Raw genomic sequence first — 19,962 nt, 5'->3', positions numbered from 1 at the left:
AACCAGAATTTCCTTTGGGACGAATGCTTTCCTGACAAACATTATTGTATGCTGATATAATAATTAACAACCGATCCTATGGGCTGAAATATGTAAGTACTCTGTTCAAGCTTGATGTGACCTTTTTTATCTTAGTATACTTATGACTGCTTTAGCTCAGCCTTTATAATAAAAGATAACCTCTTACCAAGCGATTGTGGAGAGAAATGACAGTCCTATTTACCATTACCATTTTACAACTATTTAACAGTACCACCAACTGACTGTAATTTTCAAGTAAGAATTATTACTGATGAAAACCCATTAAATACCTAAAACTGCGTTGTACAAACACACTTGTTTATTGATAGTTAACATTAAGGATGGTTGATGCCTGTTAAGTTCATTACAGTGGAGTTCCCACCTACGAGTGGTGGCTGAGAGGTGGCGTGCCTGAGAGGTGGCGCGCCTGAGAGGTGTCGTGGTGTATGCAGAGTATGATAATGTCAGCCTTGCCGTGGACGCGATAATTCAAACGTAATGAAAGCTAATGTCAGCTGCGCCGCAAGGCTGACATTATCATACTCTGCATACACCGCGCCACCTCTCAAGTGCGCCACCTCTCAGTTTACCACTCGTAGGTGGGAACTCCACTGTTATGCTCATCTACTTACCAGTTTATTTACAGCCAATTCTTATCATTGTGACTTTAGCAAGTGGATATTTTCAATGCAACATTTAAACATCGTTTTTAGGCAAGATTGGGCAATTTGGTTTTGATCACTGGATTGATCACCAAAAGTTACTTAATTGAATGATAATTTGAAACTAAATCATTCGAAATCACTGATTAAGTGCCATTGATTGAGTGAAGAAATCACAGATTAAGTGCCAGATCATGTATCCGTGCCAGATCTTAAAATGGTCATAACTCGGCTTAGTTGTAAACAACGAACTTGAAGTTATAGGAAAGCACTTCAATTATCAAACCAAGTCCAAATGTGTCTGGAAATTTTGGAGTTCCTAACTCAAAACGTTCTCAATTTATGGTGACAATAGAGAAAAAGAGGGAGTGTACAACCCTATACAATCTCACTAGTGACAATATATACCTTTATTTACTTTTGAAACACTGAGACAGTCTGAGTTCTTTAGCTTTGATCAGTATCTGATGAACGGTGCTAGAGTTTCAAAATGATACTTTGACAGCTCTGGGTTTTTCAGCAGACATATTCCCAATTTGAGCAGCTTCGAAGCGTGGCTTTTCTGCAATTTGTTCAAACACATCACAAATTTGATCGCCAAGTTTCTCTCCTGTATCCTCCTTGAGACTAAAAATGAAGACATTTCTGCAATCTGCTGCGATCTTCTTCAGCTACAACATTCCAAACTACTTTCTTCAAGTTTTCTGCCGTGAAAGTGGAGACAGAGCTGGGGGAAGGGTTTCCTCTGCATTTTTTGCTGATTTCTGAGCACTGATGATTTCACTTTTCATTTCCTCTATCTTTTTATTCGTGGAGAATACGCTGATATTAGACAATACCCTAAAACGCATCAAAAAGGTGCTTTACTAGAACGTCCTTGTTTGGTTTCTTGAACTTCTCGAATGTGATATCACTATCTTCATCAAAGTTTATTGTCTTCATTACCTCAACCCAAATACCAAGATCATTAGAAGCATCTGAAAGCTGGTCAAAATGTTTACTTGACTACATTAGAGAGTCTAAGTACACATCTTCCATAACGTACTCACAATTGTATAGCACCGGACACAAAGTAGCAGATAAGTCGTCGAATTATAGCAATAAGAGATGCACATGTAAGAAATGTAGTAAATCAAAGTTTTCACTTTTTAGTCCCCGTCGGATCACATGATTTCTCTCCGCATAGAATTGGTTCCCAATTAGTGGTTTTACAGTACCGTCGAGCTAGAATAAAGACTCCATATGAGTGTGTTACGTATTGTTAAGCTAGGATCTTAGCATTAAGCAATAAGGTGTCAGAGAGCTAAGAGATGACAGGGAGTGATAGACAAGGTTCGACCGGGATCCCGGTTTAATCCCGGATTTTTTGAAAAACTGAAGTTTAAAGCAAAATTATTTACCAATTAATAAACAAAACACTGTCAGAGTCAAGTGCCAATTTGTTGGGTAAGCTGTGCTTGTGCTTTTTATCAGTTGCGGATACCAGATTTTAGTGTAAGTGTTAAGTGCTGGTTTTCTTAGCTATGATCCCGGTCCCAAATCTGGCTGAATCCCGGTCCCGGCGTATACCTGGTTCCGGCACTCCTTTCCAGTCCCGGCCAAAAAAGCAGTCCCGGTCGATCCTTGGTGACAGAAGGGGCGGTAAATAATGTTTTGTTTCTGATGTTGGTCAAAGAGCGTACTGTATAGCATTGAACCTACACAGTTTTAGTACCCCTCACTTGAGTACTTGTGAACCATAGTCCATGACCACTAATTGGGAACCAATTCTGTGCGGAGAGAAACCATGTGATCCGACGGCCAAGGGGACCAAAAAGTGAAAACTCTGATTTACCGCACTATTTATCTTTCCCCAAACTGTACTGTAAGTCGGGGTTTTACTGTATATATTATCACGAAGATCAGCCCAGGCTAGTAATTGCCATCCTGATATTTAAAGTAAATACCATTTTATTTAGAAAATAAGTGCTTACTTTCTATCACCATCTTATCAGTAATACTAGGCAAAATAGTGATACGTATACATATAATATAGTGCAGAGTGCTACATAGAGATCAATCGTTTCATCTTAAGTTTGTTACGCAGCTTACGCTCATACCTGGTAGTGGTAGTGGTACCAGTAGTAGCGATAGATTGCCCGACCCTAATCGGGGGTTTTAATCACGTGCTTCATGCTTGTTATAGGTGGTTATCAGCTGTTATGTTCTAAAAATTATAGCGCTCATTGTAAGACGTAGGTTCAATGTTGGTATGGTTTTAATTAAATTAGTTACCCAGAATTTTATTAAGATATTGTAACGTAATAGCTTTTTGAGTTCCGTTATTTTGTTTAAGTGTAATTGTTATTCAAAACATATAATTTCAGGTGTTAAAAGCTTGGAGCAAGACACATTACGATCGATGGCGTTCGCTGACTGATGCATTGCTATTTACTGCTGACTAGCTTATCCTTTTGTTGCCTCTAATCAGTGATGAACACCAATTAGAATCAATCGATTTAATTCACAGGATATTACGATTGTTTACAAGGGCCCTAGCACCTGTAGTTTAAGTTATTCGATTCGATTTTTATTAAATAACGCCATTTTTCTTTTTCTGATCTATTATTAGAGCTGTCAATGTCTTCATCTTATATTTATTGCTGCGATGTTTTACTTTATTTTATATATCAGTTGAGACTAATTAATGAATTTGACAAATTTACAAGTTTTAAATTTTTGATAATATTTGATATTTCGCCATATTTATGAATGTGTTATCAGTAGTCAATAACTACACGATATGTAATGTATTTGATTTCTGTTTGTGTGTACAACCACTCCCGTGCATAGTAAAGCAGGCGGAGACTTGCACGTGCACGTGTTAAGAATTTGGAGCTAAATTTCGATCATTTACTGTTGAGTTTAGAGTGTTCTACGAAATAATAGCATGTATCTTCGGTTGTGATTTAAATTTTATGATACGATAAAAATTGATTTCTAGCTTCCTCCCTGTGACAACGGATTTTCTAGTATGTCTTTAGAGTAAAATAAAGGTCGAGACATATTTATATGGTACGAAATTCGGGGATTTTGGAAAAAATGGGAAAAAATCCCCATATTTTCGTACTGAATTTCTGAAATTTCGTACTGAATTACTGAATTTCTGAAAAAAATCCCCATATTTTCGTTCCCCCATAATTTCGATCCCCGCTAATTATGATCTACATAAATATGTCTTGTAAGGTATGCACCACATACGATGGAATCAACCATTATACTTCGATCAATTATGCGCAATATCACGAACATCTTCTAGACCGGCAACAGAAATCAAACTAAAATGATGCTAAATTCATCTTGTATTGTACTGATTACAATTACGATTCACTCGATGTCAGAACAAATTCGGGAACTAAGACTTGTGAAATGGTAGATACCTATAATCTATATTTTAATACTCACTATTAGGGATACAGACAGCATTACAGCAATAGTCTTTAATGCTTTAAATGTTCAATAAACTCCTCGCATGTTTGGGTGTACTTCAGCATACTAGTTGCATACCATAAAGATTTAAGATATAACCTGATCTCGTTCTATTAACAAACGGTTCTAGATACAGTTGGGAGCAAGCAGGCCATAAATGGGGGCACCAGGCCACCATTTCATTAATTTATGTATTGGTTTATTAAGTAATTAGTGACGTGGCTAATTACTAGCTGAACTCTCTACAATTAATTCCAATTATAGTTGTTAATAACTAGTTTCAGAATAAGTTAGATTCACATTCGACACAAAAACCGAGAATGCACTCTGGCATTGTTCGTGCGCTGCTCGGGAGAGCACGTTTCCTTGATTTGTGTAGGGGATTTCACACTTGTATGAGTTCCCTGGTATTTGGAACATTTTCAGGTGGTTTAATGGTTAGTACTTGTCCCTAACAATTAGAAAAACCGAGTTTCGACATCTTGACCCACTCAGGCCACTCCCAGGGGCCACGCCCACCCCAAAATTACTGAAATCCAGGTCAAATCAAGAATGAGAATCTTTACCCTTGTATGGGATTTATGTTCCGGGGTATTTGGAACATGTTTAGGATGTTTAATAGTTATTACCTGTCCCAAACCATCAGAAAGACCGAGTTTCGACATCTTGACTCACTCAGGCCACTCCCAGGGGCCTCGCCCACCCCAAAATTACTGAAATCCAGGTCAAATCAAGAATGAGAATCTTTACCCCTGTAGGAGATTTATGTTCCGGGGTATTTGGAACATGATTTGGTGGTTAGATAGGAAGTACCTGACCCCAACAACCAGAGAAACTAATTTTCGACGTCTTGACCCACTCAGGCCACTCCCAGGGACAATTCGAAACTATTTTTAGGGGATTTGAAATCCGTGTCAAATCCCCTACAAAATCCCCAACAAAATTCAGGGAAACGTCTTCTGCTACGTTACTCGGAATTGTAACGCGCAATTTAACAATTTGTAGACAAAGAAGCGCGCCGCGAACCACGCGGAATATCAATTGTCTCTTCAAGTATTTCAAACTCTGTTGACAAAATAAATTGATTGTGACTCTAATAATGGATTAAAAATTACGGCATACAGCAAATCTTGTGTAAAAAACTGTGATAAACAATATGCTGTTAAAAAAATTTGTCAAAAAGTTTAAGAACACGATGTCCCGCCCAATTTTCTGAAGTGACAATTTTGGGACTTTGACGGGCTATAACTTTCGCTAGGAGCAGCCATTTCCCCAAAACTTGGTACCAAACGACTCTACTCAATGAGACCTTTCCAATGATGTATAATATGTTGGGTTTTGAGACACAAAATGTTCACCCGCAAGTTGACGCTCTTAGTACATACACTAATAAATAAGTTTGCACACAACAGAACTCATCTTCGTCGGAGCTCAATGCTTAACTTATCTATCAAATGCGAACCGCGTGAGATTGCAACTGTCAGTTTCAATAGAATAAATCGTTACAGAGCATTTTTTTAATAACCTGTCGATATAAGACACCTGATATAATTTGTATCAGTTATCAAACTGCATTTGAGATCTTGTGAGTTCTAAGCGTGCATTGAATAAAGTAGTACATAGCTTTAAAGTAGCACACAGCTTTAAAGTAGCACACAGCTTTAAAGTAGCACACATCTTTAAAGTAGCACACAGCTTTAAAGTAGCACACAGTTTTAAAGTAACACACAGCTTTAAAGTAGCACACAGCTTTAAAGTAGCACACAGCTTTAAAGTAGCACATGGCTTTAAAGTAGCACACAGCTTTAAAGTAGCAAACAGCTTTAAAGTAGCACATAGATTTGAAGTAGCACATGGCCTTAAAGTAGCACACAGCTTTAAAGTAGCACACAGCTTTAAAGTATCACACAGCTTTACATCTCCACTCTACATCTCCAATCTACATCTCCACTTTACATCTCCACTCTACATCTCCACTTTACATCTCCACTTTACATCTCCACTTTACATCTCCACTCTACATCTCCACTTTACATCTCCACTCTACATCTCCACTCTACATCTCCACTCTACATCTCCACTCTACATCTCCAATCTACATCTCCACTCTGTATCTCCACTCTACATCTCCACTCTACATCTCCACTCTACATCTCCACTCTATATCTTCCGGAAGATATTTTTCAGAATTTTTCGGAAGAATGAGACATTATAATTATCATAGTCCACTCTAAGTCGGCCGGGTGGTGTAGTGGTAACACTATTGCCTCCCAAGCAGAAGACCCGGGATCAAATCCGGTCGAATGCAAGTCGGCCAGTTACCAAGCTGTGATTTGGCACAGCTTCGGCTGGTGATACACACTCTCTGGCTCGTAGGACTAACCCCCCTACAGCTAGTATAGTGCCTCGGCACAGAGTGGCTTAGGGTTACTGAAAAGGAGATAAGAACCTCACGCCATCCCAACGTTCGGGGGAGACCTGCCCTTGTATCTTGTTGTATGTTGTACTCTAAGTCTACCTATTTGTTAGGTTTTGATAAAAGTATGCTGTGAAATCGTTGAAACACCCTTCCAATGATTATAGTCCAAATTGTTTTCCAGGAAAATGAAGAACCCTATGGGTCCCTCCAATACCGCCTAGAGTAAGAATAAGATAACCAAACGGCAAATTATCGAACCAAAAAGGTGTCACGGTAATTTTCGTTTATTTTCTGTTCAAAAGATTACCGATAAAAAATGCATATATTACATGATTTCATTCTACATATCTTCTATCTTAGCTTGATGAATCTACTTGCTGGTGCTCTCATGTGTTGGCTGTTTCATCTGACCCACGAAATACTGGACATAGGTGAGCTTCTTTGCTTCTCAATATTTATATAGTATACACAAAATGTGTTTTACACTTAATTTGAAATTTGCACTTGAACTTTAAATAGTTTTAAGATATTGTTATTGTAATGTGTTTATTAGTTTAAGCAAAAGTAATATTTGTGACTGGCACAACCAGTGAATCCACTTTGAAGTGCGCAATTCCACAATCTTACATCAAACGCCTGATCGACGACAAAGTCACCAGACTGAATCAAGAAACCTGGTTAACTGATGGTCCCATGAGTCCAGACACACCAAACTGACACTCGGTCACAAACACATCAACATCATCAAAAATCTTAACACTACACTCAGCAACAACAGACAAAATTACAGAATTGTAGTGCACCTCATCACGGGATATTGTGGCTTAAACAAACACCTCCATACCATTCGCAAAATCAAGCACCAGTACTTGTCCTATGTGCGGCGACGGAGAGGAGACTTTCTCACACTTTCTAGGACAGTGTTCGGCTATTGCCCAAATAAGAGGTCAATACTTCCAGGACTATTACCTCTCCGTCAATGAAATATTCGACAACCAACACATCTCCACTATTGTCAACTTCGCAAACCGCACCAAACGCTTAATTGTACGAAAGGAGCTGGACTAGACTGGTGTGACATAGCGACTACTCACACATCGTTTTAGTTCACCTTTCTCTTCCACACCCAGCTGCCAATTAAGCGTTCATGCACGACACATCTTACAACACTTACCATCATTCTACATTACACATTCTGATTCCCCCCGCATCCTCCCATAGGACTGCCATACCCCAGAGGTAGGCAAAGCATCCACATGCTATCCTCTCGAGGGCCACCCAGGCCCAGCCTCTCTTTTTCTTTTTTTTAAGAAAAAAAGAGTAATATTTTTTCGGAAAAGACCCTTCAGGCCCTTCACACTTTGTTTCTGTCTAGTTCTAATGTACCGTCACAATAGTGACTTCAAATATATGTTTATTTGAAGCAGTTCAATTAATTAAGAGTCTCAGGTAAACACAATTTCGTTGTCTTATTTAGATAAGTTTAGCAGGTAGTGGAGAAGGGGCTTTATACAAATAATATTGATTTGTCATGATACATTGTCACATTGTGGAGCTATTTAATTTTAGAGTAAGTATGTTGAAACAAAAGTACGTATGTTATATGCGCTCAAATAATCTTACTTTATACTTTTTTGAAAGTTTCTGCAGCGACAATTCCAATCAAATACTTCTTTTTCTGGATCAAGTCATTTAAAATCGGCACATGATAAGCCGCAAGCACCCAGGTATTGACGCATAAAATTTCGCGATACTTGCCAATGTTTGTAGGACTTAGAGTTAGTGTCGTCGGCACGATAATCACACCCGTAATATTGTTGTGATGATAACCGGCTCAAATTAATTTGTGCGGCGCGACGTGATCACGTCAATCGCGTCAATCTTACACACCATTAGAACTAGACTGAGGCGGTAGCATTACATAGCATTATATAGCATTACATAGCATTACATAACATTACATAGCATTACATAGCATTACATAGCATTACATTTACATAGCATTACATTTACATAGCATTACATAGCATTAAATAGCATTAAATAGCATTACATAGCATTACATAGCATTACATAGCATTACATAGCATTACATAGCACTACATAGCATTACATAGCATTATTTTTGCTGAAATATTTTTATTTCTGATTTTATTGAAATTTAACAATAACTAAATCTATAAAACACTGTTTTGTAGGTGTTCCGACCACACCTAACAAACAGTGGCCAGTGTTGCGAAATTTTCGGAATTTGCGTGAATACCTGCGTCAGAGTACCTGCTCGTGTCCAGGCCCCAGGGGTACGGTGATAAATATGGAAATCTGAAATACCTCCACAACTATTTTATTAATTATCGCGAACTAAATTTATCTTCGTTATTCAATCAGCGTGTGAACTAGAGGGCCTCAGAAAATGTTCAGATGGTGTTGGTTGCATACGACGTGAGTGGTTGTGTGACGGAGAGGAAGATTGCGATGATGAATCAGATGAAGATGGGTGTGACGGTTTGTTTTAACTAAATCATTTAGTAGAAGGCCTTACGGGTATTTCCTGCACCATACGTTATAGGGATACCCGATACACCTTCCTGGAAGTACTTTTGTCCGTAAAACTCATTAAAAATGGACCATATTTGGTCCATTTTTGGCTTAATCATGCTAAATTACCTCAACAATAATACGCCTACAACCAATTTTGGGGTGCTATACTTAAAAGCAACCAAAGCAGTTGGAGTCTATATCGTCGATATCGTCTCTTTTGAACTTAATACAACCTCATTAAAGTACTAAGTAGACGACGATACACGGTGACATATCAAACTGGGCACTCGCTACGACAAAATTTAGCGGATGAGTGTAACCGTGGACACAGATTTTGGAAGTGTGGAAATGGTTCAAGAAACTCAATAATAAGCAGTGTGCTGGAACTTTGCCAGCACCTGCAACTCTGGTAGTTGGTACGTGCCAACTGTTCAAGAAACTCAATAATAAGCAGTGTGCTGGAACTTTTCCAGCACCTGCAACTCTGGCAGTTGGTATGTGCCAACTGTTCAAGAAACTCAATAATAAGCAGTGTGCTGGAACTTTGCCAGCATATGCAACTCTGGTAGTTGGTACGAGCCAACTGTTCAAGAAACTCAATAATAAGCAGTGTGCTGGAACTTTGCCAGCATCTGCAACTCTGGTAGTTGGTACGAGCCAACTGTTCAAGAAACTCAATAATAAGCAGTGTGCTGGAACTTTGCCAGCACCTGCAACTCTGGTAGTTGGTACGTGCCAACTACCAAGCAGATCTGTATAGTTCTTGCGTAAAGCTATAGTCAAAAACGAAATATCACTCAAAAAACCAAACCGGGTTAAGTAAATATGGGGTGGGATTATTAAGTAAGCGGAAAAACAGATGATGGGTCAATATACATATATTGGTATATATCGGTACAAAGCAAACTATGCAATTGTCAAACTATAAGTTTCATGTTTGAAAAGCAATCTTCAGTGACATAATTAACATAAAAATGGCAAACATAATACAACACAGTGCTCCTTTATCAAATTTTATAATTAACAATTAACAATTACTCAATACTACTAAACCTATATAAATAACTACAAATCCTAATAACTAATAAATACTAACTAAATATGTCTAACTAAGAATTTCCTAGAGTGCCTACATTTAGAAATAATTTCTGATCTTTTATTAATAATGCCTGGGGTTTTAAGTATGTATAGTTTCTCGTCTAAGCAGAGGCCACAATGCCCCGCTCCAGCCTTATATTTCTTCGATTTAGTAATAATCTTCCAGTCTATGCTATATTCAATCATCTTCTCCTTGAGGTCCCATATCAATTTTGATAACTCGGTACTTAGTCTGTGCTTTGAATTCTTAAAACTTTGTCGATGATTGTACCACCGTGTCTTAAAACTGTTTTCAGTCAATCCAATATAACAAGGAAACGGCCTATATTGGATTGACTGAAAACAGTTTTAAGACACGGTGGTACAATCATCGACAAAGTTTTAAGAATTCAAAGCACAGACTAAGTACCGAGTTATCAAAATTGATATGGGACCTCAAGGAGAAGATGATTGAATATAGCATAGACTGGAAGATTATTACTAAATCGAAGAAATATAAGGCTGGAGCGGGGCATTGTGGCCTCTGCTTAGACGAGAAACTATACATACTTAAAACCCCAGGCATTATTAATAAAAGATCAGAAATTATTTCTAAATGTAGGCACTCTAGGAAATTCTTAGTTAGACATATTTAGTTAGTATTTATTAGTTATTAGGATTTGTAGTTATTTATATAGGTTTAGTAGTATTGAGTAATTGTTAATTGTTAACTATAAAATTTGATAAAGGAGCACTGTGTTGTATTATGTTTGCCATTTTTATGTTAATTATGTCACTGAAGATTGCTTTTCAAACATGAAACTTATAGTTTGACAATTGCATAGTTTGCTTTGTACCGATATTTCATGCTCCTAGCTACAGCTAGTAGAGCCCTTTTTCTATAAGAGAAGAAAACCAGTTGTATATTGGTATATACATATATTGGTATAAATATATATTGGTACAAAGCCAATATGATAATGTATCATACCCATTTTAAATATTTTTAAATACTATTTGCACCTATAGCTTAGAAGCTGAACATACAATTATTGACTACCCCAACAGAATTCAGATGTCCTGAAGGATCCAGTAAATGTTTGAAGGGTCGTGAATGTGTTCGGGATGATCATGTCTGTGATGGCAATATGGGGCCTGAATACGACTGTACAGACGGATCAGACGAACTAGACTGTGGTAAATTATTAAACAACTTAGAAAAACACACACATACCTTTTAGCACGACAATTGTGCTACTGTTATACTAGTACTTACCTTATCGGACCTTATTTGAGCGGACATTTATTGAACGCTGGAGGTCCTAGCGTTCATCTTTGTGGGTTCATTTTAATGTCCGTTCATAGTTATGTCCGTTAATTTAAAATCAAGTCAAATAAGGTCCGATAAGGTAATTTGACCAAAACCCATAATCATGGGTAGAGTGTACCGCTGCCAGTGTCTCTCTTTTCCAAACAAAAGGAAATGATATTAATTTGAGGAACCGTCCGCTAATGCAAATTGATACCAAGAATGAAATCGGTCGCTCGCTTTTTCAAATCAATAAGCTTTATTACAATTCGTAAGCCGTGATCGAATGGAAAAAGCGAGCGACCGATTTCATTCTCGGTATCAATTTGCATTAGCGGACGGTTCCTCAAATTAATATCATTTCCTTTTGTTTGGAAAAGAGAGACACTGGCAGCGGTACACTCTACCCATGATTATGGGTTTTGGTCAAATATCATCTCTTTTTGATTATAATGTCAGGATAATTTACACAATCGAAACTTCATTAACAAGGAGGTAATTCCGACGATTTCGAAATTCTGCCTTTGAAAACGTTTCCTTGTGTTTAGTTAGGTATATCTGTCGATAACCGACTGAATATGGCACTTTTTACTCATTCAAGTTGGCATTAAATTCATATATAATGCCATTTAAATATCGTGGAAAGCAGAATATATTCGAAATCACGAATGAGCAAAATTCTCACCTTTCGCACGTGCAAACTTTGAGCGGACGTTGCGTGCGCATACAATATTGAATCACCGTAAATTTTTGCATAGTGGTACTTTATATATAGTTTGATAAGCATGCAAAGTTTCAGAAGATTTCAAAAAGAACTTGGATCACAACGGGACTCCAAAGTTGATAAAAATCGTGAAAATCAAAATTTTTAGTGATTTTAGCTATTTTAAATAAATTTGGGCGTGTCCCCACGTGTGCAACTTTTCGATTTTTAACTTTAAAACTAGCCTATAACACAATTTACACCTTTAAGAAGCAAAATTGAGCTCCACAACCCAAGGGATGACCCAACACCAGAGAATACTAATTCACAACTTTTGTGTTTTTATAAAATTATTCTTCAAAAAAGCACTAACTTCAATAGCAAATATCTTTATGAAGGAGCAAGGTAGGAAACTATTCCGGTAGATTTTCGGAATGCTTGAACAATTATCTAAGGTGAAAATGTCCTCAGATTTTGAATAAAATTACTCTTTAATAGCGTAAAATCGATTTGAAAAGTTGTTACTTTGTCAAAAATCAAGTTTTTAAAACACTTAATTTGATGACGTCATCAAGTGATGATGATGACGTTAAATTAGTTTTCAATACAATGTAAACTAAAGCTTAAACGATTATCTTTAAAACCTGTGGTTCGAGATGACTGTATCGTTTATACTTTCGAATCTACGGACACTTAAATGTAGGCTACAATTGACTGCAAAAAGCGTCTATATTATATATATATCTTCACGACAATCTGTTGTAAAACAGGGGTTCCAGAAAACCCACTTCACGATACTCCTGAAACATGAAATTTTTTTAACAGTCGATTTGGACAAGGTCTAGACGCCCTGCAAAGTTTCAGATCTCTAACTCAATTTTAACATGGTTTTTAAGGCACCTGAATATGGCGATTTTGGGTTTTTTACCTAATTTCGTATAACATGCTGGCGCGTATTTTGCGCAAATTTCTTAAAAACCTCCATATAACTATTTCTTATTATTATTCCTGTCATCTTTAACATTGAATTAGAATGTTTTGAACTTAAATGTACCTGCTGATCTACTTTCGATGAGTCTTAATGCCTGGAAATCAATAAAGGGGATATAATAGTATAGGGGGTAAATAGTGTTGTGAATATAAGGGCGACGGTAATGCTTGCCAGCATTGTGATAATCGGATTAACCGAATATTCGAAAATGCAGATTTTCTGGTACTATCCTATCTAACAACAAAACTGTTTCAGATTATGATTACGAACGATTTTCTTGGTCAGATTTTGGCAGCTGGTCAAGCTGTTCAGCCATCTGTGGAGGAGGCACTCGTTTCAGAGAACGGCGTTGTCTAGATACTATATCATATCGATCAGTAACCAGTCGATTTTGTGAAGGGAACATAACTCATGAACACGAGAACTGCAGCACACACAATTGCCCAAGTAACTTTTACAACTTTTCACTGACATAATTTCAAATTATAAGTTTTACTTTAACCAACCTTAGTTTCACAAATCTATATGTGACCAGATTTTTAAAACATTTTTGAAGTTATAATTGTGATTGTGTCAATCAAAAACTTTAAACCGTGCATTTTTCGTTTTGCTCCGAGAATCACGGTATAAACGTGCCAAAATTGCATATCTATTTGGGACCAAATTAGGAAGCTGTTGGTTTATTTTGCCAAATGGGTCATTCAAACATATTGAAGGGTAAAACATACATTGTTTAACGACAAACAAATCGAACTGAGGCTGGAAAAATCGAATTTTGAAAACTAAACCCTGTGTATTTGATAATCGTCTAAAACATTGCTTACTATTACAGATGAAGTCCAGTTTGCTCTTTACGGGTCAGATGGGAAACCGAGCAATGGAAGCGCTGGAATAGTTTTGGCGAAAGTGCTAAACTGGGTTAGATTATTATTTGTCATTCCGTGAGGAAGGCCTGAAAATTATTGATATTGTATAATTGCTGTAGCTCTCATTTTGGAAGCTAGGCCCCAAAAAAGAAACATTTCGGGGGAAACCTCATACATTTTTCTTCGAAATTGTCAATGATTAAAATGCTTAAAGAGTTTATGGAGATGCTATCAAGCACATGTCATCGTTTAAATTCAGTGCATTGCATTCATAATCTGAAATAGAGCAGACTCTCAAAGGTCCAATGCTCTAACTACATAATAACGATGTGATCCACCCTGGCAAGAGCTGCAGGAGCTAGTTGCAGCTCGAGGGTGCAGTGACTTACTGATCAGGTCCGTACATCTGATCAAGTGGCGCACTTACAGCGATGCAAGTAACTACTGATATAAGGGTAACCGAGATGCACAATGAAAAAATATAAATGATGAGACAGATTTTGGAAAATGTTTTTAAACTTCATTAGGCCATCAAGCCCAAATATGTTCTTTAAATGTGTTCACGACCTTTAGAGATCAAATCCTGCAGCACTGTACAATAATTAATGATATTCTCAAACCGTTCTTGAGTTATTAACAAATAATCAATAATAGATTGGTCGCCTTTTTATTTTGGAGACACTGATCGGTATCTATAATTTTTTTTTAAACATTTGTTTTCTTGATAAGTTCAAAGATAACATTTGCATCCAAAAAGGAGAAATTTAAATTGCGAATGAAACGTACGATTATAAACCTTTGTGAAATTTCGGTACAAACTGCTAAGGACTGTAAACCTTTCGTTAAAATGGAGCATTACCTACCACCAAATTTGTCTACCGTTTTTGTTTTCAGACTGTAACCGTCTCCCTGGCGGATTTTTTAGACCACAAAGCAGATGTCATATGCAGGGAACTTGGTTACGACCATTCAGAGGACTGGTTCGGAGCAGAGGTCTCGTTTTTCACAGAAGCCTGGTAAGTAACGCTTTGTTTAGAATTAGTGCATTCACGAATTGTTGGACGATACTGATCTATAGATTTCTACGAGAGCGAAGTAAAAGTGAGCGTGATAAGTCAATTTTTGATTTAGGCTAATTTTGTATTTGAATTGAATCATCAAACGGTAAAACAGTTATTTGACAAGTAAAAACTATTTTTAAGTATTGTGATTGCGTATCCATTAAAGATCAAGGTATTATGAGTCGTCTTTGATATTTCCTTTGATATTTCGGTTTCTTGCTTGCAGGTTTCTTGCTTGCAGGCAGAACCTACCACCAGAACCTACCACCACCCCTAAGGGTCCAAATACAGCCCCTGTACCTTAAGCACGTTTTAAAACTTCCGAAACAACCATTATGAATAATAAACTACCTTACTCGGGATTATTACGACGGGTTTATTAACGACCGGTTAAAATATGGTTCGGGAAAAATATGGCGAAATTGCTCAAAACCCACCACATTTTCCCGGTCGCCATTTTACCGGTGTCCAACCTTTCAATTTTAGATTCAAAAATTTTGTCTCAGATGTAAATTTCCTTATTAGAGATAAGCAAGTTTAGAAATTTTCGCATTGCTAAAACTTGTGAAACAAGTCGAATTATCAATAATTGTTGAAAGTAGACAGAAATAATGACTCGTGGTTAATCAAACTAGATGGAAAATAATTTTTAACATTTGAAGCGTAACAACCAGATCGATATTAAGATAAAGGGAGATAAGATAAATTCAAGTTTTAATTTAACTGTTACTTTTACTTTGAGTCCTATTTCATTATGTAGAGATAGTCAATACCTAAGAAATTAAAAATTGGCCTATTTAAATCAAATTTGACAATAAGGATATATGACAAGAATTGGGCAAAAAGGTGAATTTTTTGCAATTTTAGCCAAATGAAGTCGAAAAACCTACAACAAGTGTCCCAATAGTCTTCTTTAGTGAATATAAGACAACGATTAAAATATGAGCACCCATACCCCTTGGGAACCCTAAAAGCTGAGTAGGCGGGTTTATTAACGACCGGTGAAAATGTGGTTCGGGAAAAATATGGCGAAATTACCCTAAACCCACCACTTTATCCCGGTCATAATAATCCCGAGTAAGGTAGATTAAATGGAATAGTTCTAAAATCAAGAAGTTAAACTTAAACTACAAACTACAAATTGTCAAGCAGATTAATCAATTGAACCCTTAAATGTATTTGTGATCATAGGTACGATAAATCGGTTGATGAACAAGAAAAAGTTAATTTGGAACACGACGATAAGAGAGCGATGCGATATAAACAAGGATATGATAAAGCAATGAGTATCCTTAACTGTGATGAAGCTAAAAGTTATCTTGGTTTCGAAAACTGTTCCTACTCCTTGGAGATCCTAGAGAAGAATGATAATAAGTATAACAGGAATAAATATTATTCATTGGGACTTTTGTGCAATATACAACCCGGTAAGCATCTTACCGTATTTCTTTTTATTTGTTGTGTACAATATAATAATTATAAGCTTTAGCTCTATAGGATATGAACATTGTAAACTTGACAGGTATTTTCATTCATTCTTAATTCACTTATTATTGGAAAGGAATTAAAATTGATGTCATAACAAGATCACTTCAGAGAGTTGTACCATTACTGAACATAGGGGATTTCTGAAAAATGTTTGTCAAATCGATGCATATTTTGAAGTTTTTGAATGCTTAGACTCTTCGGCATATTACGTATATTTGCCAATAAGGAAACCTGATGGAATGTTAGATGACGTGTCATATCTGTCACACACTAGTGTTTCAAAGATCTGTTCTGATGATCCACATGTATACCAAGGTTGTATCGCGATGGATTTGATTCCACCAACTAGACACATTTCGGGACCATTTTGTGAGACGAATTTCTCAAAAGATATTAAGGGAAGGGTACCTAACATGTTCGACCTGTATGTCGATGCCATCCCTCCCCAAGATAACATTATCACTAAATGTGATGGATTATGTGATGATAGTCTGTGTCGTGATGAGGCATTGTGTAATGGTTATCGTTATGATTGGTTTTGTGATGGAAAACTAAGTGAAAATCATATATATATTTTCAAAACAGCTCACTTCCGTAGTATGTGTGATCGCATACTTCATTGCAAAGATCGTGAGGAAACGAAATGTTCGATCAATAATGGACATGCAGAACAATGCAATTTTACCAGATGTTCTGGGCTCTTTACTCGTGTTGATCTAATCAATCAATTGAGAAGGTATTCGCATGAATCATATTGCAAATTGTATATCGATCAAACCAATTGTACGGACCCAATGAGAGGAGTAGTGTCGTGTACGATTGACGGATACCCATCTACGGTGTCTAAATTTGCCACCTGCGTTCAGAGCCCAGGTTTGTGCGATGATGGGTTCGACAGCCTATGTTTGAGAACCACTCCCTCCTGTTATGTCCATAAGCATAGATTTTGCGATGGAGTTTTGGACTGCTCCGACAAAAGTGATGAAACATCTATGATCTGTGATAGCATGACTTTGTCTACATGTTCCCGCAGGTATCGTCATGAAACAGAACTTTCTATACCTATCTCGTGGCTGATGGACGGAATTAAAGACTGTTTAGACGGAGAGGACGAAACAGAGATGTGGCCAACATGTGGAGTCGGCAGCCTGTCTCGTTATGTGCCTGACAGTAGTAAATGCGAAGATGTTTACATATGCAGCCCTAGATCATACTATTTTGTAACATTCCAAGACCTATGTGACGGTCATGACATTTGCGATCATGCAAGAGTTTGTGGTCAGACTAGATCATCCGAACATGTTTTTACAAACCCAATTGCCACTGGAATAGCACAACCATTGGAATTTCTTACGTATTGTGTTGCCGGAGTGATCAAAAGTTTAGGTCACTACATATCACCATGCGTCCAAGAAGATTTCTTGCCTGTCTCAATTTTTGGACTCAACGGTATACCAACAATAGTTTTACCCAAGGCCATCGTAGACTGCAGAAAGGTTTTTGGAAAAGTTTACGTTTATCTTAGTTGCTCGGGAAAATGCAAAGATAAACCTTCTTGTCCATTGCGATCACTTAACCATGACTCTTGTTTGGCTAATAACCAATACAAAGACAGGGTAATCACGATAGAGAATAAAAATCGACTAACTTTTTTGAAGAAAAACAGGAAAAGTGGGAAGTATCAAAATAATGTCTTTCTCTGCAAAAATGATAGATGCGTCAGTTATGACAAGGTTTGCAACTTGATCGACGATTGTGGTGATAGCTCAGATGAAGATAATTGCACCAATAACTTTTTGTGTAAAACTTCAAAACGATTCATTACACGATGCCAGAAATGTGATGGGAAAATAGATTGTGATGACTACACCGACGAGTGCAATGAGGACTGTACGAGAATAATTATTTCAGAACTCTCTCTAAAAGTATTCAGTTGGGTTGTTGGTTGTGCAGCAGTTATACTAAACTCTGTCAAACTTTTCAAGAATCTTAAACACCTGGCTACCAGAGATTTTACATCGGCATTGAACAATAAAGCTCTGACAACTGTCATCCATGTTGGGGATTTGATAACAGGAGTGTACCTGTTAACCATCGCTACTTTGGATTCGCTCGTGTTTGCGAAATCTTACTGCAAAGAAAGATTTAATTGGTTATCCAGTGATGGGTGTGCTTTGTTGGGAGTGTTTAGTACTTTCGGTGGTCAAATATCCCTCTTTTCGATGACAATTCTTAGCATTTTTAGAGCTATCGGAATTATCAAAGTCCAAAAAATGACATCCAAATATACATTTGCAAAAATGGTTGTCATTATCTTCATAATAGCAATTGCGTCATTTGCTCTGGCTTATATCCCCTTAATGGTCCGATATGAGGATATCTTCGTCAATGGCATGACTTATAATCCGAAAATCACGATATTTCCAGCATTTGTCACCAAAGACACACACATTAACAAGATAAGCATGTATTATGGAAGAATCGTTGGCTCTGAAGTGTTCACTTGGGCAGAAATCAATAACTTGATAGACAAAATGTTTTCAAACCAATATGGAGGTATAGGGAGACGTAAAATCCATTTTTATGGCAATGATGGCGTATGTCTCTTCAAATACTTCGTATCACAAGAAGACCCACAAAAGGCTTATGTATGGTCAAGTTTAACCCTAAATTTTCTGTGTTTCACCATCATGTTCATCTGCTACAGTAAAGTTTTACTTTTTAAAAAGAGCTCAAAGCAACGAGCTAGAATATGCAATTATGGAAATCAAAATAGACGCTCAAGAGACAAAGAGGAGACCGACAATCACATAGCCATCATAATTGCGACAGATTTCTTTTGTTGGGTCCCTTTTATGTTGGTGTGTGCACTGCACTCTTTTGAATTAATGGATGCTACAGCCTTTTATCCAATATCTTCGATCGTGATTCTACCAATAAACTCTGTGATAAACCCCATCCTATATCATAACTACATAACCCTAACAGCTAAGTTGATGCTAAACAAAGTCAGGTATTGGGTGTCTCTATTTTACATGTGTTATATCAGAAAATGTGTATTATCCTTAAGGAAAGTAGGTATAACTATAAAAAGGAAAAGACATGTAAAAAGAAACGTAGAAATGACTCCACAATCTGCTCTCAATACAAATGAGCCCCCAGTACAAGAAATGACTCCATTTAACAGAACTGTGAACAGGAAATTACCTACTGGTTTGTACAAAAATGATGATACTACTGAGTCTGCTTCAAAGTCAGATATCAGTAAAAAGAATGTTGCCACATTGAGTGATACAGAAATAGCAACTGAGTATTTTGAAAGATTCCAAAGAAAAGAAGATCTCGCAAGTAGATTT

The 19,962-nt window shown here is 37.1% G+C and overlaps 3 protein-coding genes and 1 long non-coding RNA gene across 4 annotated transcripts in view; 2 read left to right on the top strand and 2 right to left on the bottom strand.

Moving 5' to 3' along the window:
• LOC134812705 (POU domain, class 2, transcription factor 2-like) overlaps positions 1 to 19,962 on the bottom strand; it is a 1,142,226-nt gene that overhangs the window by 1,009,653 nt on the left and 112,611 nt on the right. The gene's annotated exons all lie outside the window — the stretch shown is intronic.
• LOC134812719 (obelin-like) overlaps positions 1 to 19,962 on the bottom strand; it is an 89,705-nt gene that overhangs the window by 35,935 nt on the left and 33,808 nt on the right. The window lies entirely within an intron of this gene.
• LOC134813440 (uncharacterized) lies at positions 29 to 3,356 on the top strand. The gene is made up of 2 exons (XR_010160017.1): positions 29 to 92; positions 3,050 to 3,356. It is a non-coding gene; the product is annotated as an uncharacterized LOC134813440 (long non-coding RNA).
• LOC134813243 (uncharacterized) lies at positions 9,608 to 17,683 on the top strand. The gene is made up of 8 exons (XM_063820931.1): positions 9,608 to 9,839; positions 11,257 to 11,385; positions 13,447 to 13,638; positions 14,024 to 14,109; positions 14,952 to 15,073; positions 16,310 to 16,545; positions 16,715 to 17,161; positions 17,640 to 17,683. The coding sequence occupies exons 1-8, from the start codon at positions 9,608 to 9,610 to the stop codon at positions 17,681 to 17,683; spliced, it is 1,488 nt and encodes a 495-aa protein (XP_063677001.1).

Source organism: Bolinopsis microptera, chromosome 3 (assembly GCF_026151205.1).
Source record: "Bolinopsis microptera isolate Bmic1 chromosome 3, MBARI_Bmic_1.0, whole genome shotgun sequence".
NCBI classification, from domain to species: Eukaryota; Metazoa; Ctenophora; class Tentaculata; order Lobata; family Bolinopsidae; genus Bolinopsis; species Bolinopsis microptera.
The sequence above is the reverse complement of the archived record's forward strand: the minus strand, read 5'-3'. Positions and strand labels throughout refer to the sequence as shown.